Source organism: Notechis scutatus, chromosome 3, assembly GCF_049901735.1.
Source record: "Notechis scutatus isolate UNSWTSFEM ecotype Mainland chromosome 3, rNotScu1.2, whole genome shotgun sequence".
In the NCBI taxonomy this organism is placed as follows: domain Eukaryota; kingdom Metazoa; phylum Chordata; class Lepidosauria; order Squamata; family Elapidae; genus Notechis; species Notechis scutatus.
The window spans coordinates 6399040-6419233 of NC_142011.1; the positions used below are offsets into that span (position 1 = coordinate 6399040).

Consider the following 20194-nt stretch of genomic DNA (forward strand, 5'->3'; position numbering starts at 1 on the left):
CTGTCCTATTGTTTCTCTTATTCTTTTATTTTTTCTTATATGTACCCATTTCATGTATCCACAACTATGTATACACTTATACTTATTATCTTGTAAACAATTGGCAAATCAAATAAATAAATAAAATAAATAAATAAATTAAATAAATAAATGTAACAAGAGTGATTCAGCATAATATGAGTATTTTCCCTTTAAGGCTGGAGAGTAAAGTTCCCTTTAAGAGGTGTGTATATAAAAGGCAGCCATTAGAGGGCGTGGTTCTCTTTCCTTGTGAACTTCAGTGAAGAAGTTCTCCGTGTGTTAGGAAGAAGAAAAGCTCGAAAAGTATTCGAGCAAAAGTATTTTGCTACCACATGTATATTGTCTGTATATACCTGTTGTATATTAACCCACTGTTACTGTCGGAGTCTCTGTGTGCTGTGTGTCGCTCCTGGGTTATCTCATAAAGGTAGTCACCCTGCCAAATGGTCTTGACATGGTTTTGCAATTCTGTGTAAGGAATGACAGACACTGGAGTGAAATCCTCCACAGTTTGGCCAAGGAAGTGGGTTTTTTTTTTTAATAAAATAAGTTATATTACTTTTTTAAAAAAATTAAAATAAACTGCTTCTGGACTCAAAGACACTCGTGCATACTTAAAAAAAAAAAAAAAAACAAACAGAAACAAAACTAGGAGCCACTCTCTTACACGGCCACCTCAAACCCCCAACTCCTTAAAAAATACTGCTTCAGCTTTTGACGCAAAACGAAGCAGAAGAAAATATGAACAGCTGCGTTTCCAAATATTCTTTTTTTTCTTAGGGTTCGGAGATTTACGGAGGAGTGCATGAAGGCGTGGGGGGTCAAGGTGTGGCTGTAGGATGGGCCACTCCTTCTGAGAAGTTTCTAGAACAGAGAGGTGGTCAAGAATCCAAGGTGTCTTCCTCATCGCTCCAATTCGGCGGGGCATCTGTGCCGAAGTAACGGTCCCCAAAATTTCCTAGAAAACAGCGGGAGAAGTAGTGAGATTCACATTTATTTACAGGTGGTCCTCAACGTACAGTGGTTCCTTTAGTGACCGTTCAAAGGAATGGCCCTGAAAAAAGTTTTGACTTAGGATTGTTTTCACACTCTACGATTGCTGTAGCATCCCCATGGTCACGTGATCAAAATGGGCGACTGACTCGTACCGTGTTTCCCTGAAAATAAGACCCTGTCTTATATATATTTTTTTGCCACCAAAAAAAGGCACCAGGTCTTATTTTGGGGGGATGTCACCCACTGACTAACCTCACGTGTGCGTGTCACCCCTGGCCTCGTTTTTGCTGTCAGAGGCCTTCAGGAATTTCTTCTTCTGCGGCTGGCAAGGCTTTCCTGAAGGCCTCTGCAGCCCGTAACAGAGCTCTGGATCGATCTTGGATCTTGCCAACCTCGCCAGCTGCAGAAGAAATGGGCCAGCAAGGCAGAAAGGCAGGTGTCGGGGTGTGCGAGGCCTGGCTACATCTGTCCAAAGGTAAGTAGTAGGGCAGTTCCACCCCCCACACACATCCCCACCCTAGCTTATTTCTTACCTGTGCACTTGGGAGTGGGCGGGATCTTAATTAGGGCTTATTTTGGGGGTAGGGCTTATATTGGGTGCAATATAAGGACTTACTTTCGGGGTTGGTCGTATTTTGGGGGAAATGGTATTTATGACTGTCATGCTGTCCCAAGGTCGTGTGGTCACCTTTTGTGACCTTCTGACAAGCAAAATCGTTCATCTGCCATCATCAGGCTTGTGCATTGTGTTCGTCTGTGTGTCAGGCTTTCACAGCCGTTTCTGTTTTAAATTTGATGCTAGCCTACTGCTGTGTTAGAATGGAACCAATCAGGATGAAGAAAAAACCATTCTGGCATAGCAGTAGGCTAGCCCCAAATTTAAAACTGAAATGGCTGTGAAAGTCTGACTCACAGACGAACACAATACAGAAGCCTGATGATGGCAGATGAGATTCTGCCGAAACGTTGCTACAACTTTAAAAACACAACTATAATGACGTGGGAAAATACCCGAACAAAGCTGAATACCATACATACATACATACATACATACACACACATATACATGTACATATATGTATATTGTATAATGTAATGTAATGTAATGTAATGTAATGTAATGTAATGTAATGTAATGTAATGTAATAATATAATATAATATAATATAATATAATATAATATAATATAATATCATATCATATAATATAATATCATATCATATAATATAATAATATAATATAATATAATAATATATAATATAATATAATATAATATAATATAATATAATATAATAATATAATATAATATAATATAATATAATATAATATAATATAATATAATAATATAATATAATATAATATAATATAATATAATATAATATAATATAATATAATATAATATAATATAATATAATATAATATAATATAATATAATATAATAAATATTTCTTTTGAGAGCAGGCATAAGGATTTCATTTTAATGTGTGCCATTGTGTATACAGAAAAGTGTCAATAGAGGTTATCTTATCTTTATGTTATCTTATCTTCTGTCTTACCTACTGCATCTTATCTTATGTTTTATCTTATTATCTTATCTTATGTGATGCAGTGGCCTAGAGGTGAAGGTCTCGCCTCACAATCAGGAGGCTGTGAGTTTAATTCTAGGGTAGAGGCAGGTATTTCTCTCTCTAGGCACAATGAGAATATATCTGCTGAACAAAACTCCGTGTTGGCAACAGGAAAGGCATCCGGCCAGTAAACACTCCGCTCCATTCAGTTGCCCAGACTCCATCCCCACAAGGGATTATGGAGTTGTTGAAAGAGGATGATGATGCTCTTATCTTCTTGCTTTACCTTATCATCTTATTATCTTACCTCACCTCACCTCACCCTATCCTATCCTATCCTATCCTATCCTATCCTATCCTATCCTATCCATCCTATCCTATCCTATCCTATCCTATCCTATCCTATCCTATCCTATCCTATCCTATCCAGTAGGATTCTAAAACACCCATAAACTGCGTTCACATAACACCAGGGATCCCCAACCCTTGGTCCATTGTCTGGCACCGGGCCACGGCACGCCAGCAACTGGTCCGTGCAAATAAGTGAAGCCCCGTCTGCGGCGTGCAGGCAGGATGCGAAACCACGTTCCCCTCCGGTCTGCGGAAAAACCTTTCTCCATGGAACCGGTCCCTGATGCCCAAAAGGTTGACCTGACACGCTTAATTTAATGGACGTTGGGAGACAATGGGAGAGCATGCAGGAAGTTGCAAATCGTGCTGATGTGAGGTCCTCGCTTAACGACCTAGAGTGATTCCCTTAACGGTGGCAACCAGGAAGTGTTAGAACTGCTGTTACTAAGTGGTGCAGTCCCATGACGTGACCTCTCAGCCTTCAAACTGTGGGGGAAACCACGGTCTTCTTGCAAGAAGTAGCTGTCCGGAGCACGTGAGGGCTATCTCTCGTCTTCACCTGATCCAGAGAGATCCCAAGGAACTGGCCTACTCACCGTGTGTGAATAATAGCCATACGTCACTTTTCTCAGCTCCATTGTCACTTCAAACGGTCATTAAATGAACTGCTGTAAGTCGAGGACTACCGGTATTTTCCCCCACACACCGAACGGCTTTTCCCCCTAAATTCTCCCCTTCCGTTCGTGTCTTACGGCCGTCGTTATTTTAACATCCCTGACGGAACCACTCACCAATACCAGGGATGATGCGAAAAAGGTCGTTTACTTTCTTGTCCACCGCAGTGGTGATGATCTTGACTTGCGGGAAAGCATAAGCGACCGAGTGGACGCCCATCTCGGCCATCAACAAGGAGAGGAGGAAAATCTTATCCTCTGGAACGTCGTGATCCTAAAGGAAACAAAGGGATTTCAGCTTCTCTTTCACTCCTAGCTTTATTTTCTGGTTTGGTTTACTTTACTTTACTTTATTGTCATTTCACCCTGTACAATGAAATCAAACACCATCTTCAGCGCACATCATGACCATGAAAATAAACACAAACACACATCCTTCACTCTTCACACATTGAATTGAAAACCCCAGCTTCATTCAGTTGCCCAGATTCCACTCCGCAAGGGATTATGGGGTTGTTAAAAAAAGGATGAATAGTACTTAAGACCCAGATTGTTGGGGGGTGAGATGCAAATCATGCTTCTACATTGTAAATTGCCCAGAGAGGGCTATAAATAGCAATTCAATAGCACTTACACTTATATACCGCTTCACAGCCCCCTCTAAGCGGTTTACAGAGTCAGCATCTTCCCCCTAACAATCTGGGTCCTCATTTTACCCACCTCGGAAGGAAGGAAGGCTGAGTCAACCTTTAGAAGGAAGGAAGGAAGAAAGGAAGGATGGAGGGAGAGAGGGAGGGAGGAAGGAATAGCAATAGAAATAGCACTTAGACTTATATACCACTTTACAGTGCTTTACAGCTCTCTCTAAGCGGTTTACAGAGTCAGCATCTTCCCCTAACAATCTGGGTCCTCATTTTACCCACCTTGGAAGGAAGGAAGGAAGGCTGAGTCAACCTTAAGAAGGAAGGAAGGAAGAAAGGAAGGATGGAGGGAGAGAGGGAGGGAGGAAGGAATAGCAATAGAAATAGCACTTAGACTTATATACCGCTTTACAGTGCTTTACAGCTCTTTCTAAGCGGTTTATAGAGTCAGCATCTTGCTCCTAACAATCTGGGTCCTCGTTTTACTAACCTCGGAAGGACGGAAGGCTGAGTCGACGTTGAGCCGGTCAGGATTGAACCGCCAAACTGGAGGCAGCCGGCAGTCAGCAGAAGTAGCCTGCAAGTATTGCATTCTAACCACTGCGCCACCAGGGCTCATAATAATTGGGGCTCAATGGTGATTGTATGCAGAGGTCGATCTGTACATTTGAATCCAAGTCATAAGTAGCCCCCAGGTAAGTCTGTCGTAAACTTGAATGGTCGCTAACCGACCTATCGTAGGTCGAGGACTACACAGATTCTCCTTTCCCCTTACCAGCAACACCCTCACGGCCATCATCGCCGCTGCCCCCGTGGAGACGGTGCAGTCCATCAAAATCACGTGGTCTTCACTGATGTCCTTTGGGAGCCTCAGGTAGTGCAGCTGGAAGGGAAGAGAAAGACATCAAGGTGCAAACATGGAGCAGCTGAAAGGTTTATTGATGTATTCATTTACGTACAGGTAGTCCTCGACTTACAACAGTCCATTTTGTGACCGCTCGAAGTTACAACGGCACTGAAAAAAGTGACTAAGGACCATTTTTCACACTGTTGCAACATTCCACCCCCCCCATGGTCACGTGATTAAAATTCAGACCCTTTGGCAACTGACTCACATTTATGACGGTTGCAGTGCCCCTTTTGCGACCTTCAAGGGGGAAGCCATTATATACTTAACAGCCGGGTTACTAACTTAACAACTGCAGTGATTCAGTTAACAACAGAGGCAAGAAAGATCGCAAAAATGGGACGAAAGTCTCTTTTAACAAGCGTCTCACTTAACAACAGAAACGTTGGGCTCCGTTGTGGTCATAAGTCGAGGACTGCCTGTCCACTTATTCCTTGCAAAGGATTTGTATCACGCTTTCCAGGGTAAAATTCCTCCCAAAGCAGTTTTCAAAGTGCCATCAAGATCTGTGCACAACAAATGCCACAATATGACTTGAAAACAAAGGACAAACAGCTCAGTTGTTGCTTGCTTTTTATAACACAACTACGTAACACCATCACTGCCGGTGAGTGTGGGGTTTGCTCCCTGTTTATATGCAGTAGCTTGCCCTGCCGGAGGATGGCTTTTCTCCTTAGTAGCTCCTCGATTATGGTATTGTTTTCTGCTTGATTGTTTGTCTGGCGTTAATCCCTGCTTATCTGGGTGTAAGCCAGAGGTGGTGAATTCAGCCGGCTCTGACCAGTTTTAGAGAACCGGCAGCGGAAATTTTGAGTAGTTTGGAGAACTGGCAAATCCCACCTCTGAATGGCTCCGCCCCCATCTCTTGTCTGACTCCCATTGAGTCCCAGCTGATCGGCTGGGTCTCCTTTGGTTGCCCTGCACAGGAGAATGGAGCTGGAAAGCAGGTTAGTGGGGTCGGGTGGGAATGGGGATTTTGCAATATCCTCCCCTTGCCATGCCCACCAAGCCACACACCCACAGAACCAGTAGTAAATTTTTTTGAATCCCACCACTGGTGTAAGCTGCTGGAGAGAATGTGTTCTGGTCTATTTGTTTCATATAAAGGTAAAGGTTTCCCCTATCCTGTCATGTCAGAATCTAGGACGCAGCGCTCATCTTCCTTTCTTAGCTGAAGGAGCCAGTGTTGTTCGAAGACCTTTGCGCGGTCATGTGGCCAGCATGACATCATGCTGCAACGTGATGGAGCGAAACACGGGATGCTGTTACCTTCCCGCTGAAGGGGTACCTATTGATCTACTCGCATTTGCATGCTTTCGAACTGCCGGGTGGGCAGGAGCTAAAGCAACGAACAAAAACTCATCCCGTCGCACGGCACTTGGGTCTTGAACCAAAGGCTGACTGCTTTCCAGATGGCAAACTTAACATCTTTAATTGCTGAACCATTACGTCACCACATATACTGTCATGCCGCTGGTGGAGACTGACTCCGAGGGAGAGGAGGAACAGCCAACAGGGAGTGGAAGTGTGGCTCCAGGGGTTGTGGAGGAGGCTGGGGAAGGGCAGAGGCCGGCTGAGCAGGCAGAGGAGGACCCAGGCCCATCCCATCTCCATCCTAGGGCATGCAGGGAGGAGAGGATAAGGGAAAGACGTGGTCTACTCAGGAGGAGAGGGCCTTGACCCTCTTCATGGGATGCAGGTGTGAGAACTGCATAAGAGTTAGGACCTGCGTGCTAGCAAACCCTGGAAACAAACTCTGGATGAGGTTTATCTTGGTTAGCGTTCTTCCAACGGACTATACCGGGTTATCTTCTTGAAGTTTGTAATTAATTATCCTGGTCTGTCCTGGAACTTATTTCAGTGTGGATTGTTTCTGGTTTTTTTATTGCTTCATTATCTGCTTTTTGAGTTGGACTGTATTTCTTTTGCTTGGAATGTTATTTTGGAAAGAGTTTACTCTCCAACTGCGATCAATTGAACAGTGAAGCCAAGTTGAAGGCACTGAAGAACGTTTATTTATGTTTTGGTTTTTGTTGTATTTGTGGGACACTCCGGGTCATCCCATATACATGTATGTATGTGTACAACACACACACGCACACACACACACACACGCACACGCATGATAACCTACTCCCAGATAAGCAGGGATTAACGTCAGACAAACAACCAAGCAGAAAATATTATGTATAATTTTGATCCAAACTTTTAAAAAATAAGATATTGGGGGGAAGGAACTGTTTTAAAAATGGAAAAAGGTATCGGTAACATGAAATTGGAGGAATTAGAGCAGCTAGGATCCCCTAATTTCTCTCTATCAGGCAGACAAACATTAAACAGACCCAGCATGGCTGGCGGGGGAATTCTGGGAGTTGAAGTCCACATATCTTAAAAGCTGCTGAGGTTGAGGCAAGGTGAGAGGATAAATGTAAATAAGTCACGAACAACTTCGTAAAAGGGGTCATTGGATCATTCTGGGGGCTTCCTCGTCTTCTCCCGTTTTGAGCACTTTACCTCAGGCTCCCCCGTGTATCGATTCGTCTGAATCAGGATGGTGCCGATCCGGACATCCTTGCAAACAGCCCTCAGGGCTGGCTCCATGGTCTCTCCGGCCCTCAAAATGGAGACCCCCGTGATCTAGGAGAGAGAAGGCGCCATTTTAACAGCACTTCAGAGAACCAGATCCTCTTTGCTTTCCATCTTCTCCGGCTTAGATAAAAGCTCAGAATATTGTTATTATTATTATTATTTGGCTTGTTGCCTTCCAGGCAGACAACCATCCCCTCTATGGAATCCCAGAGTGTCACTTTTATAAGGAAAACAGAACAACATTTTTTAGTTCATTGCTTTCCTCCTTCCTCCCTCCCTCCCTCCCTCCCTCCCTCCCTTCTTCCCTTCCCTCCCTCTCTTCCTTCCTCCTTTCCTGCCTCTTCCTCCCTTCCTTCTCTCCTTCCTTCCTCCCCCTCCCTTTCTCCTTCCTTCCCTCCCTCCCTTCCTTTTTTCCTCCTTTCCCCCTTCCCCCTTCTTTCCTCCCTTCCTCCCATGTCTCCTATCTTCCTTCCTTCCTTCCTTCCTTCCTTCCTTCCTTCCTTCCTTCCTTCCTCCTCCCTCCTCCCTCCCTCCCTCCCTCTTCCCTCCTTCCCTCCCTCTCTTCCTTCCTCCTTTCCTGCCTCTTCCTCCCTTCCTTCTCCCCCTTCCTTCCTTCCTCCCATCCTCCCTTTTTTCCTCCTTCCTTTTCCCCTTCTTCCTTCCTCCCCTTCCTCCCATGTCTCCTATCTTCCTTCCTTTCCTTCCCTTCCTTCCTTCCTTCCTTCCTTCCCTTCCTTCCTTCCCTTCCTTCCTTCCTCCCTTCCTTCCTTCCTTCCTTCCTTCCTTCCCCCATCTCACAATACAGTGACTTTGGGCAACGTTGAAAAACCAAATTTAAGACATATCAAACTAAATCAGTCCAGACGTAACCCAAGTGAATTCAGAAGTTCTACAGTTCTAAAAATACTTAAAACTGTTTTCAAATCTCTCCCTCTCCCTCCCTCCCTCCCTCTCTCTCTCTCTCTCTCTCACACACACACACACACACACACACCCTCTTTCTCTCACCCTCTTTCTCTTTTTAGTCACAGACAGCCACAAAGAAGAGGATACTGATATTATCCAAACCCTGGGGCAGAGGGAAGCATTTGCATTACATTTCCCACTTTTTTGGGTGGCTCTACATCTTTGTTCTGCTCTGAATTCGTTCTGCTAACTGCTCTAACAATTTTAGCAACTGCCCAATCCTCTCCGTATTAAAACAGCCTTACAAAAATGAATTTTTTTTCCCCCATTAAAAAAAAACATGCTAACAAACGGTCACATGATTTCCCTTTCAAGGATCTCTTGCTGCTTGAACTTACTTGCTTCCCACTATACGTACAACCTTCGTAGTCCTCGCCTTGTGGCGTTTGCACTGTGCAGCTCTGGAAACAAAAGGAGAACGGCATAAACTAATCATAAATTCCGGTTGGTCCTTGTCTTTGCGACCATTCCAAGTTGTGACCAATGCCCAAAAAAGGTCCTTGACAAGCAGGATTCAAAGTTCCAAGAGCCACACACACCCCGATCGCATTTTGGACACTTGGCAACTGGCCCACATTTGGTGGCTGTTTGCATTGTCTCATGGTCCCATGACTGCAATGTGGAGTTTACTTCTTGTTTCTGGCAAAAAAAAATGCATCATTGTGGACAACAGGTTACTTTAACCTTAAGGTTCATTTACCTTAAGGTTAAAGTAACCTTATTAAAGGGTTGCATCCATGCCCATCTTAGGTTGCCTGTTGCAGTATCCATGCTGTGATTCAACATAGTTTGCTCTCCTATGGAGAGATACAGAATACAGAATAACAGAGTTGGAAGGGACCTTGGAGGTCTTCTAGTCCAACCCTCTGCTCTCAAGCAGCGGACCCTCTACCATGCTGGGCAAATGGCTGTCCAGTCTCTTCTTAAAAATCCTCCAGTGATTAAGAACCCACAACTTCTGGACGGAAGTCATTCCGCTGATTAATTGTTCTCGCTGTCAGAAAATTTCTCCTTAGTTCTAGTTTGGATGTCTCCTTGATTGGTTTCCATACATTATGTCTTGACTTGCCCACAGGTGCTTTGGAGGCTGACCCGCTCTTTTCTGCAACAACCCGTCAAATATTGGAAGACTGCTAACATGTCACACTAGTTGTCCCAAGAGGCAACTGGACTTCCTTCTTTTTCTTGGAAGACCTTTCACTTCTCATCCAAGAAGCTCAGCTCTGGCTGGATGGTGGGGGAATGGAAGGTTTATACACCTTGCAGACAGCTGGTCATTTGCATCCTTTAGCAAGTCACTGAGGCCCCTTGGAGGTTTTGTCTGTGTCCTCAGGGTCACCTGAGTGGTGCAAATGAGTGTGGAGCCTTTTGGAACTGTTGAAAACCTTCTTGGAATTGTCCTTTCAGCAGTACCAAGAAGACTCCACACGCATTTGCGCTACTCAGGTGACCCTGAGGACACAGATAAAACCTCCAAGGGGCCTCAGTGATTTCCTAAAAGAATGCAAATGACCAGCTGTGGACAACCATGGCCTGGATGACTGAGAATCTCCACAGACATGTCGCACTAGTTCTTCTCTTTGTTAGACTAAATACATCAGTTCCTACAACTGCTCATCGTATAGTTTAGCCTCCAGTTTCCTAATCATCATTTTTATATCTCTCTTTTTAGAACCTCAACATCATTTTTGTATCGTGGCAGCCAGAACTGGATGCAGTATTCCAACTGTGGTCTAACCAAGGCATTAGAAAGGGGTATTAAAACTCCACATGATTCTATCCTCCTGTTAATGCAGACTAGGGCTGCGTTGGCTTTTTTGCCTGCTGCAGCACATGGCTGGCTCACATTTCAGTGACTGTCCACTAGGACTCCAAGATCCCACTCATATTTACTGCTGTTGATCTGGGTACCACCTATTCTATTTTCCTTGCCTAGGAGTAAAGTCTTACTTTTCTCACCACTGAACTGCATTTTGTTAGATAAGGCCCAGTGTTCAATGATGTTCAATTTGTCGCTTGTATCCTTACGATTTATATTGACTGTTTCCTAGTATGATTTGATTGCTTATTGTACCTTATGACTATTATTATTTGGACCTGATGATTCTTGACACTATGAATGTATCTTTTCTTTTTGTACACTGAGAGCATTTCACCAAGATAAAGTCCTTGTTGTCTCACATTCTAATAATGAATTCTATTCTATTCTATTCTATTCTATTCTATTCTATTCTATTCTATTCTATTCTATTCTATTCTATTTTCTATTCTATACTATTTCATATTCTTATTTCTCTATTCTATACTATTCTATTTCTAATTCTATTTCTATTCTATTCTATTACCATTCTAGTCTATTTCTCTATTCTATTCTATTCTATTCTAGTCTATTCTATTCTATTCTATTCTATTCCATTCCATTCTTTTTCTATTCTTTTTTTTCTATTCTATCCTATTCCTATTCCATTCCATTCCATTCCATATTCTTATTTCTCTATTCTATTCATTCTTTCCTCATTCTGTTCTGTCCTGTCCTGTCCTATCCTATCCTATCCCTGTCCCTATTCCATTCCATTCTATGTTCAGGTCTCCATCATTAAACCAACGTATAAAGCAGACATTTCTTTTTGTTCTCTCCGATGAGTAACTTACCTGGAAGGGGAGAAACGACAACGCATGCTCAATGAGAAGACGCATTAGCCGCTTGGAGTAGAAAATAAACTCATCCCGGCTTGTCCCCTTGTTCCTGGAAAGCAAAAAAAGGGATGGGAACAGTGGTGGGATTCACCCTTTTTTTTTTTTTACTACGAGTTCTATGAGAGAGAGCTTCGTGCGCCTGCACAGCGTCCCTCAACCACCAATTTTAGGCTTCAAAACTGACCTTTGGTCCAAGTTACCGGGCTGCAAAGGTGATGGTGAGGGAATTGTACAGTGGAACTTGCCAGATTCGGTTAATGCTGCTTGATAATACAGTAGAATGACATTGCGGGGAGTTCTTGACTGACAACCATTCGTTTAGTGACCATTTGAAGTGACAATGGCACTGAAAAAAGTGATTGATGTCCTACTTTTACACTTACACTTGTTCAGTGAATCTGGCTTCCCCATTGGCTTAGACATAATAACATTCTTTTTCTAATTCAAGGTCATGTTATTTCTGCACCTGGGTGAGGGGGATGTCTCAAATCGGGACGGATGGTGATTGGGGCATGTGATGCAATGGGGAGGTGCAGGGGATGATGGATTTGTAGTTTTTACTTATTGCAAGGAAGCCCGGAACTTTCAGATTCGGGATTCCTCAGATGCACCAGTTTACTATCCAATTAAGGCAGAACTTTTGAGAAGATTGTCTGTCTCGGAGTGAAGGTTTTCTGGAACGTTGACAGTCAGAAGGTTGCAAAAGGGGAATCACATGAGCCCCGGGACATGGCAACCATTGTAAGTATGAGTCAAGGGTTTGAATTTTGATCACGCGATTATGCGGGATGCTGCAACGGTTGTTAATTGTGAAAACGGTCTTAAGTCACTTTTTCCAGGGCCTTTGCAACTTCGAACAGCTGCTAAATGCACTGTTGTAAGTCAAGGACAACCTGTATTCCCCACACACCAGAGTTGATAGCAGAGTAGAGGAAGGGAGGATAAGGAGACTTAGAAGACTTAGAATTGACTTAGAACTTAGAATAACTTTATTGTCACTTTTGGATGCACACGAATCGGCTGTCAGGACTCCCAACAAATCTACCCCCATTCAAATCATAAATCTCTAGCCACATCTCAGAAAAGAAAATTGATTTATTAGAAGAGGCCGTGTTGGTGTTGGCTGGATGCAGCCGATACTAAAATACATCATTCATTTCCCCCTTGACCCAGGTCTTCCCCATACGCCCTGGATGTATATTCTCCAATGGGACACATCCATAGCCAAGAGTCATCAATCATGCTCTCCAGTAATATTCTTGCACTCCAACAACTTTGGGCTGCCAGGATGATTATCTAGGCACTTAAGGAATGCACTGTTTTTTCCCCCCACTCCCTTTTTCTGGCAGCTAAAAAGACCAAAGGAGTCTCTCTTTAGTCGACATTGGCATACATTAAAATGAAATTTCGTTGTGTTGGAAATTAAAACCCACCCCTCTCCTAGAAAAACAAAATATTTTAGAATATACTAAAAAGGCAGAATATGTCCCCTAAAAGAGAAGTAGAAGCTCAGAAGGCAGAAACTCACACACACACCCAACCTTTGTTAACGGGCCATTAAGTCCTGGGGCCTAGGTCTTATTCTACATAACAAAGATCTACTCCTTCAGACAGAGCCATTTAATTGCCCTTCATTGCACCGCCCACCAAGTTTCAAGCAAACTTAGCCCACAAGACAACCTACAAAGCTAGCGATGACCTCTGGCAGCAACCAATCAGGATACTCTTCCTGTGCCCCAGGAAGTTCAAAGCCCAGAGAGGGCATAAAACCCAGGGACTCTTAGCACCTCTCCCCCTTTTTGCCCAGGATCCCCCAATCCATGTGGTCTTGTCTGTTAGGAATAACAAGGTTACCTAATGTAGTTTGGGTAAAATAATATATATAAACTATGATAGTAAGTTTAAGTGTGTGTCACTTTAAACTGCAAAGCATGTATTTTTGGGTGCAGTTGTAAAACCGCCATAAGAGGGAGCAAGAGAACCTACTTGCTTGCTGGATTGCTGGATTGATGGTTTGCTAACTGCGTATTCCCTGCTGCTGAGTTTTTGAACGTCGAAGGAAGAAAGGAGGTTTGACTTCTTTATATCTCTACTGCGAGAAGATATATTACTGGATTGATATTTGTAAGTTTATTGACCTCTTTTTCGACACTGGACTTTGCAACTGAATAATCCCCGAACGGACTGAACTAGTGAATGATATATGGACTGTTTGACTATGCTAAAACTCTTACTGGAATAAACTATTTAACTAGCACAGTGTATCTGTTTTTACTGAGTGTAAGCTACAAAAACGTTTATCTCACATATTTGCCTGCCTGCCTGACTGCCGTGCACATTCTGCTAGGGTGTATCCCTAACATTGTCCACCATTAAACCACCTTTCCAAGCAGTCACCATGTTTCCAGTGTCTTTCTTCCCCACTTGGAACTGAACTCAGAAGGATATTCCTTCCCACAGTTGCATCCAGCTCTCAAAGGGTCTCCACCTCCAATACACACTACATAAACATGACTAAATGAACATACAAAATAATGAGGGGTGGACATTTGCACCAACTCGGAGGTTGAACACTCACCGGATAATGGTGTGCATCCCCCTGACCTGCGGGGTGTTCTTCAGGACACTGAGGGTCTTGGGAAGGGGGTGACATTGATGAGCAGAAGCCAGCGCTGCCCTGGAAATGAAGAGAAAGTATGGGTCAACTTGAGGATAGATCTCCCCGAGGTCTCCTTTTCCCCACCCCAACTAACCACACAGGCTTTCCTGGCCACCCTTCCTGGACTATTCAGGGAAGAAGTGTCTCAGGCCTTCTTTTGAGCTAAGCATGGGTTGGGTCTCGCGACACTACCCAAGTTATTAGGTAGTGTGAAGTATTCAATATTGTTCTACGTCGTACATTTTAAGAAGAATATTTGTAGCCCGGGGTTGAACTGTTGCGGTCCTTAGTGCTCTCTGAGCTTGGTGGCTTTTTCTTGGAGACGTTTCATGAGCCAACTAGGTAACTTCTTCAGTGACAGAAGGGAGTGGGGTTTGTGGAGTGGAGGAAGAGGACTGCGGGGTCCTTGGTGCTCTCTGATTTTGGTGGTTTTCTTGCAGATGTCTCATGACCTAACTAGGTATCGTCATCAGTGCTAGGAGTACAGGGAGGAGGAAGAGGATTGTGCAGTTCTTAATAGTCTCTGAGCGTGATAGTTTTCTTGCAATGTTTCATGACTCAACTAGGTAACATCATCAGTGCTAGAAAGGAGTGCAGGATACAGAGAGGAAGAGGAGGAGGAGGAGGAGGAGGAGGAGGAGGAGGAGGAGGAGGAGGAGGAGGAGGAGGAGGAGGAGGAGGAGGAGGAGGAGGAGGAGGAGGAGGAAAAGGAGACGGGATTGTGCGGTTCTTAATAGTCTCTGAGCTTGATAGTTTTCTTGCAATGTTTCATGACCCAACTAGGTAACATCATCAGTGCTAGAAAGGAGTGCAGGATACAGAGAGGAGGAGGAGGAGGAAAAGGAGACGGGATTGTGCGGTTCTTAATAGTCTCTGAGCTTGATAGTTTTCTTGCAATGTTTCATGACCCAGTTAGGTAACATCATCAGTGCTAGAAGGAAGTGGGGTTTACAGAATGGAGGAGGAGGAAGAGAACGACTGTACGTTCCTTAGTGCTCTCTGAGCTTGGTGGTTTTCTTGCAGACGTTTCATTACCAGACTAGGTAGGCACAGAGCACTGATGATGTTATGTAGTTGGGTGACGAAATGTCTGCAAGCAAACCACCAAACTCACAGAGGACCAAGGATCTCTCCAGAAGATGGCAGTTCTGAGGGCACAAGGTGCAGCAAAAACATTTTTATGAGGAATGACAGCTAAGAATTCAGGCTGCCAATAATTATACAGGGAAGGGAGACAACAGGAACGACGGAGGAAGGGATTGGCCAGAAAGTTGAAAAACTCAAAAATGGTTTATTCAAGATGTGCCTTATTCTGATCCTCCCCATATCTGGGGGCTGCCCCCTTATCCTGTCTCAAAGAAAGTTACTGGGAACCGAACCAGGAAAATGGAACGGGTCAGCCACCCTGCCAATTCTGTGTGGTTGGTTGGGATGGGCCCAAGGACACCCTCAGTCCCGGGATTTTGCAAGAAAATAGGATGCTGTCTTTTAGCCACCCACACACAAACGAAAGCAGATGTCGTTCAAAAGCCAGACTGGTTTCAAAGCAACAGGCAGGGAGACAGACAGACAGACAGAAAGAGATCCCAACAACGTGGATTAATCAGGAGTCCAAATAAGTTTGCAAAATTCTCTGAAAGCGTCAGCGTGTAGCAAGGGGAATCAGCTCTGCATTTCGGTCCATTTGGCATCACCAGTTTAAAATTCCCTCACGGCTGGCAGGGGGAATTCTGGGAGTCGAAGTCCGCACATCTTAAAAGTTGCCAAGCTTGAGGAAAACACAGTTCCGGAGATAATATTCGCTGGCTGGGGAATTATGGGAATTGAAGTCCATACAACTTACGCTCAGAAAACACTGCTAGAGACACTCCGCTAACCCACCAAATTACTCCATAGGGCTCTTTTCTGCTTTTCCATTTAAAAAAGCTTGAAGAATCCTCCTATAATACCGTGTTTCCCCGAAAATAAGACCCTGTTTTATGTGGTTTTTTTTTTGCCATCAAAAAAGGCACCAGGTCTTATTTTCGAGGGATGTAATCCACTGACTAACCTCACTTGTGCACGTTGCTCCCAGCCTCCTTTTTGCTGTCAGAGGCCTTCAGGAACTTCTTCTTCTGCAGCCGGTAAGGCTTTCCTGAAGGCCTCTGCACCTGGTAACAGAGCTCTGGATCGATCCAGAACTTTGTTATCAGCTACAGAGGCCTTCAGGGAAAGCCTTGCCAGCCTTGCCAGCTGCAGAAGAAATGGGCCGGCAAGGCAGGTGTCGAGGTGTGTGAGGCCTGGCTACAACTGTCCAAAGTAGTAGGACAGCTTCAACCCCTCATCCTCACCCTAGCTTAACTTTTACCTGTGCACTCTGGAGGGGGCAGGATCTTAATTAGGGCTTATTTTTGGGGGGGTTGGACTTATATTGGGTGCACGTATAAAATCAAGCTAGAACTTACTTTCAGGGTAGGTCATATTTTTGGGGAAACAGGGTATCAAGTTTCCACCTCACAAAAAGCATCTCATGCTTTGTTTTCAAGAACGGGGCCAAACTACGTGTTATACTCTCTCTTGTGAAGATATCCACTCCCTTAAAAACAAGGCTGCTAGACCGTCTTCATTGACTTCCACTGAATTCTACCATCTTAAATGACCTCAAATACAGACCTGTGTTTGAGGCCACCTAAGATGGAGGCTATCTGGAATGGAAGCACCGACTTGGGTTTCTTCTCCTTTCCAGCCCTGTTCATGAACCTTCTGAGGTCCATGGACCTCACCTAAACCATGGTGACTCCCATGTCCGTGGAATCACCTCATCGTGTTGATGGGCCTCCAGAAGTTACCTAATCAAGTTCGAGTCCAGAAGTTGGGCCCACCCCTTGGAAACCTACTCCAAATGTTCTCCCAGTGATGTCATTGTTGGCAGGTTGACTTTGTTGAGGGAAGAGGACCAGAGACACAAAACCCTGTGTTTGCTTAGAGAAGCCAACCCTAAAACCACACACCAGCTGGGTTAGAGGAAGGGCAAGCTAAACCAGACCCTTGGGGGTCCTCCCCATGCATCTTTGATCAGCCAGCAGCAGAAGCTCACACAATTTAGTGCTCAAATCAAACCAGGATGCCAATTGGTTCCTCACATATCCCAGCGCAGCTTCCTCTGATCGTCAAGGTGGGTTGAGACATTTGGGATGAAACCAGGTAGGGAAACCGACAGAGCAGTCCCCCGTGCCAGAGAATTGAGGTTTTAGGGAGGGGAGAGGGTGGGGGAGAGAGAGAGAGAGAGAAATCAAAAGAAAAAGAAGTCAAATGAGAACACTCCCAAATGAAGAACGAAAATGGGCTTCTGAGGCAGGTAGTAAACACAGGTAGAGGTGTGAAGGTTCCACCAAGGCCAGCACCTTCACCATCGAAGTCCTGTTGAGATGGTTCAGGGTTCAAATAGACAGGACATGGAAGGAAGGATGCCCATCGAATGTCCCTATGGAGATTCTCAGTCATGGTTGCCCCAAAGGTGCTTTTTTTTTTCTTTTTCCAAAAAGTAACTGGATTTACTTTCTTTGTTTTTCCTTGAAGACGTTTCGCTTCTTCATCCATGAAGCTTCTTCCGTTCTGGAGAACAGAACGGAAGAACAGAACGGAAGAAGCTTCTTGAATGAGAAGCGAAATGTCTTCAAGGAAAAACAAAGAAAGTAAGTCCAGTTGCTTTTTTGGGGGGAAAAAAAGCACCTTTGGGAGTTCCACCACCGAGCTTCCCATCCCAACATATCTGTGATTGAGAGAGAAGATGCTTCTGGTAAGAATTTTCTGTCCTAAGGAACTTTAGGAAGGCAGCCGAACCTCCAGGAGCATCGGCGACACAGCCAAAAATCAAATACAAGTAGTCTTCGATGTATGACCACAATTGAGGCAGTTTGGTGAGCTGTGCCTCATTTTGCGCCTTTTTGCCACAGTTAAGCGAATTGCTGCAGTTTGTTAAGCAGATCGTGCGGTCATTAAACGAATCTCGCTTCTCTCCCCGTTGACTTTGCTTGTCAGAAACTGGCTGAGGTCACAAAAGAGGACGCCAAGACCCAGGACAATGCAACGGTCAATAAGTACATGGCGGTTGCCAAGCGCCTGAATGTTGATCGCCTGACCACGGGGATGCTGCAATGGCCATTAAGCGTAAAACATGGTCATAACTCAGTTTTTTTTCAGTGCCGTTGTGATGTCAAAGAGTCCCTATTATTATTTAACGTATGATGGCGTGTCATATGTGGACTAGGAATGTGTATTAATATTCGACTAGATCAGTGGAAAAGGAGGCGGTGGCTCAGTGGCTAAGACGCTGAGCTTGTCGATCAGAAAGGTCGGCAGTTTGACGGTTCGAATCCCTAGCGCCACGTAATGGAGTGAGCTCCCGTTACTTGTCCCAGCTTCTGCCAACCGAGCATTTCGAAAGCAGGTAAAAAAATGCAAGCAATGGTGGGAAGGGAAAAGTGTTCCATGCGCCTTCGAAGGCGTTTAGCCACATGACCACAGAGACGTCTTCAGACAGCACTGGCTCTTCTTTGGCTTTGTAACGGAGATGAGCACGGCCCCCAGAGTCGGAAACGAGTAGCATGTATGTGCGAGGGGAACTTTTACCTTTAGATTAGCGGATCCCAGTAAAATATAAATGTTTTTAAAAATCTACGTTCAAATATCAATGTCCTCTAAGCCATCTAACCATTGAAGCACAGCATTGTTTATATCAATAGTCACTAAATGAATGGTTGTAACTCAAGGACTACCTGCAAACATTGTTTGGGAAGGTTACAGATAGTCCTCAACTTAACAACAGTTCATTTAGCGACCGTTCAAAGTTACCACGGCGCTGAAAAAGGGGACTTATAACCCTTTTTCACACTTATGACCATTTTTCATGCTTATGACTGTTGCAGCATCCCCCTGCGGTCACGTGATCCAAAATTCAGACGCTTGGCAACCGACTCATATTGATGACGCTCGCAGTATTCCCAGGGTGAAACGATCCCCTTTTACGACCTTCGGAAAAGCGGAAGCCGGATTCACTGAAAGCAGCCGTGTTACTCACTTAACAAATGCAGGGATTCAGATAACAGGTAATCAGAGTTGGAAGGGACTTTATAGGTCATCTAGTCCAACCCCGCCACCAAGCGGGAGACTCTACACCAGGGGTGTCCAACCTTGGCAACTTTAAGACTTGTGGACTTCAACTCCCAGAATTCCTCAGCCAGCTTTGCTGGCTGAGGAATTCTGGGAGTTGAAGTCCACAAGTCTTAAAGTTGCCAAGGTTGGACACCCCTGCTCTACACCATTTCTGTCAAATGTTAGTCCAATCTCTTACAACAACCATGGCAAGAAATGTCACAAAATGGGACAAACTCACTTAAACAAATATTTCACCCACCAACATACATTTCAGGCTCCATTTGGTTGTAACTCAAGGGTTACCTGTATTGGGGGGGGACACGTTTTATGACCCAGGAAATGTGAGTTGTAGACATATCCTCCAAAAAGGTAGCAGCAGGGCTGGGCTGCTGGGGGTCTGCATGAGTTCGGGGGAGCCCCTCGCTAACATTCTATGAATCTCAGAGAACCCCCAAATCCCACTCCCGGCTGGCCATGCCCACCCCACCTCTCCCTTCCCAGGAGTCCCCACACGGCCTGTTTTGAATGTAGGTAAGGGGAGGGCGAGCGTGGAGGCTCCGGGAGGGCAAAAAACGGACTTCCCGGAAGTTTGGGAAGGCCGGAAATGGGCCCGTTTCCGGCTTCCACAGAGCCTTCCGGAGCCTGGGGAAGCCATTTTCACCCTTCCGGAGGTTCGAAGAAAGCCTCCGGAGCCCAGGGAGGTTAAAAAAAATGCCCCGCCCGGTGGTGCAAGAGGCTGACTAGGCCACGCCCACTGTGGCCACGCCCACCCAGCAAACCGGGCAGAGAACCCGTTGCTGAAATTTTGGAAGCCCACCCCTGCACAGGAAATGTGAGTTGTAGACAGGGGCGGGATTCAAAATTTTTAACAACTGGTTCTGTGGGCGTGGCTTAGGTGATGGACATGGCTTGGTGGTCATGTGACTGGGTGGACATGGCTTGGTGGTCATGTTATTGGCTGGGTGTGCCCAACTCAATATCACTCACACC

At 44.8% G+C, this 20194-nt stretch overlaps 1 protein-coding gene and 1 long non-coding RNA gene across 6 annotated transcripts in view; both read right to left on the bottom strand.

The window, feature by feature from the left end:
- Positions 1-531: 531 nt before the first annotated feature.
- The window catches only part of UCKL1 (uridine-cytidine kinase 1 like 1), a 65950-nt gene continuing 46287 nt past the window's right edge, over positions 532-20194 (bottom strand). For 4 of the 5 annotated variants that reach the window (XM_087962347.1, XM_087962350.1, XM_087962349.1 and 1 more), the window contains 8 exons: positions 17191-17210; positions 13988-14086; positions 11365-11458; positions 9051-9113; positions 7672-7794; positions 5026-5133; positions 3727-3883; positions 532-979 (listed from right to left, as the gene is read on the bottom strand). In XM_087962347.1, the coding sequence (XP_087818473.1) occupies positions 903-979; positions 3727-3883; positions 5026-5133; positions 7672-7794; positions 9051-9113; positions 11365-11458; positions 13988-14086; positions 17191-17210 (741 nt within the window). In that variant the 3' untranslated portion in view covers positions 532-902. The remainder of the gene's footprint in view (positions 980-3726; positions 3884-5025; positions 5134-7671; positions 7795-9050; positions 9114-11364; positions 11459-13987; positions 14087-17190; positions 17211-20194) is intronic. The other variant, XM_087962348.1, reaches the window with a different exon arrangement.
- On the bottom strand, positions 12376-13980 carry LOC148131070 (uncharacterized). The gene is made up of 2 exons (XR_015749085.1): positions 13771-13980; positions 12376-13236 (listed from the first exon to the last, which is right to left on the bottom strand). It is a non-coding gene; the product is annotated as an uncharacterized LOC148131070 (long non-coding RNA).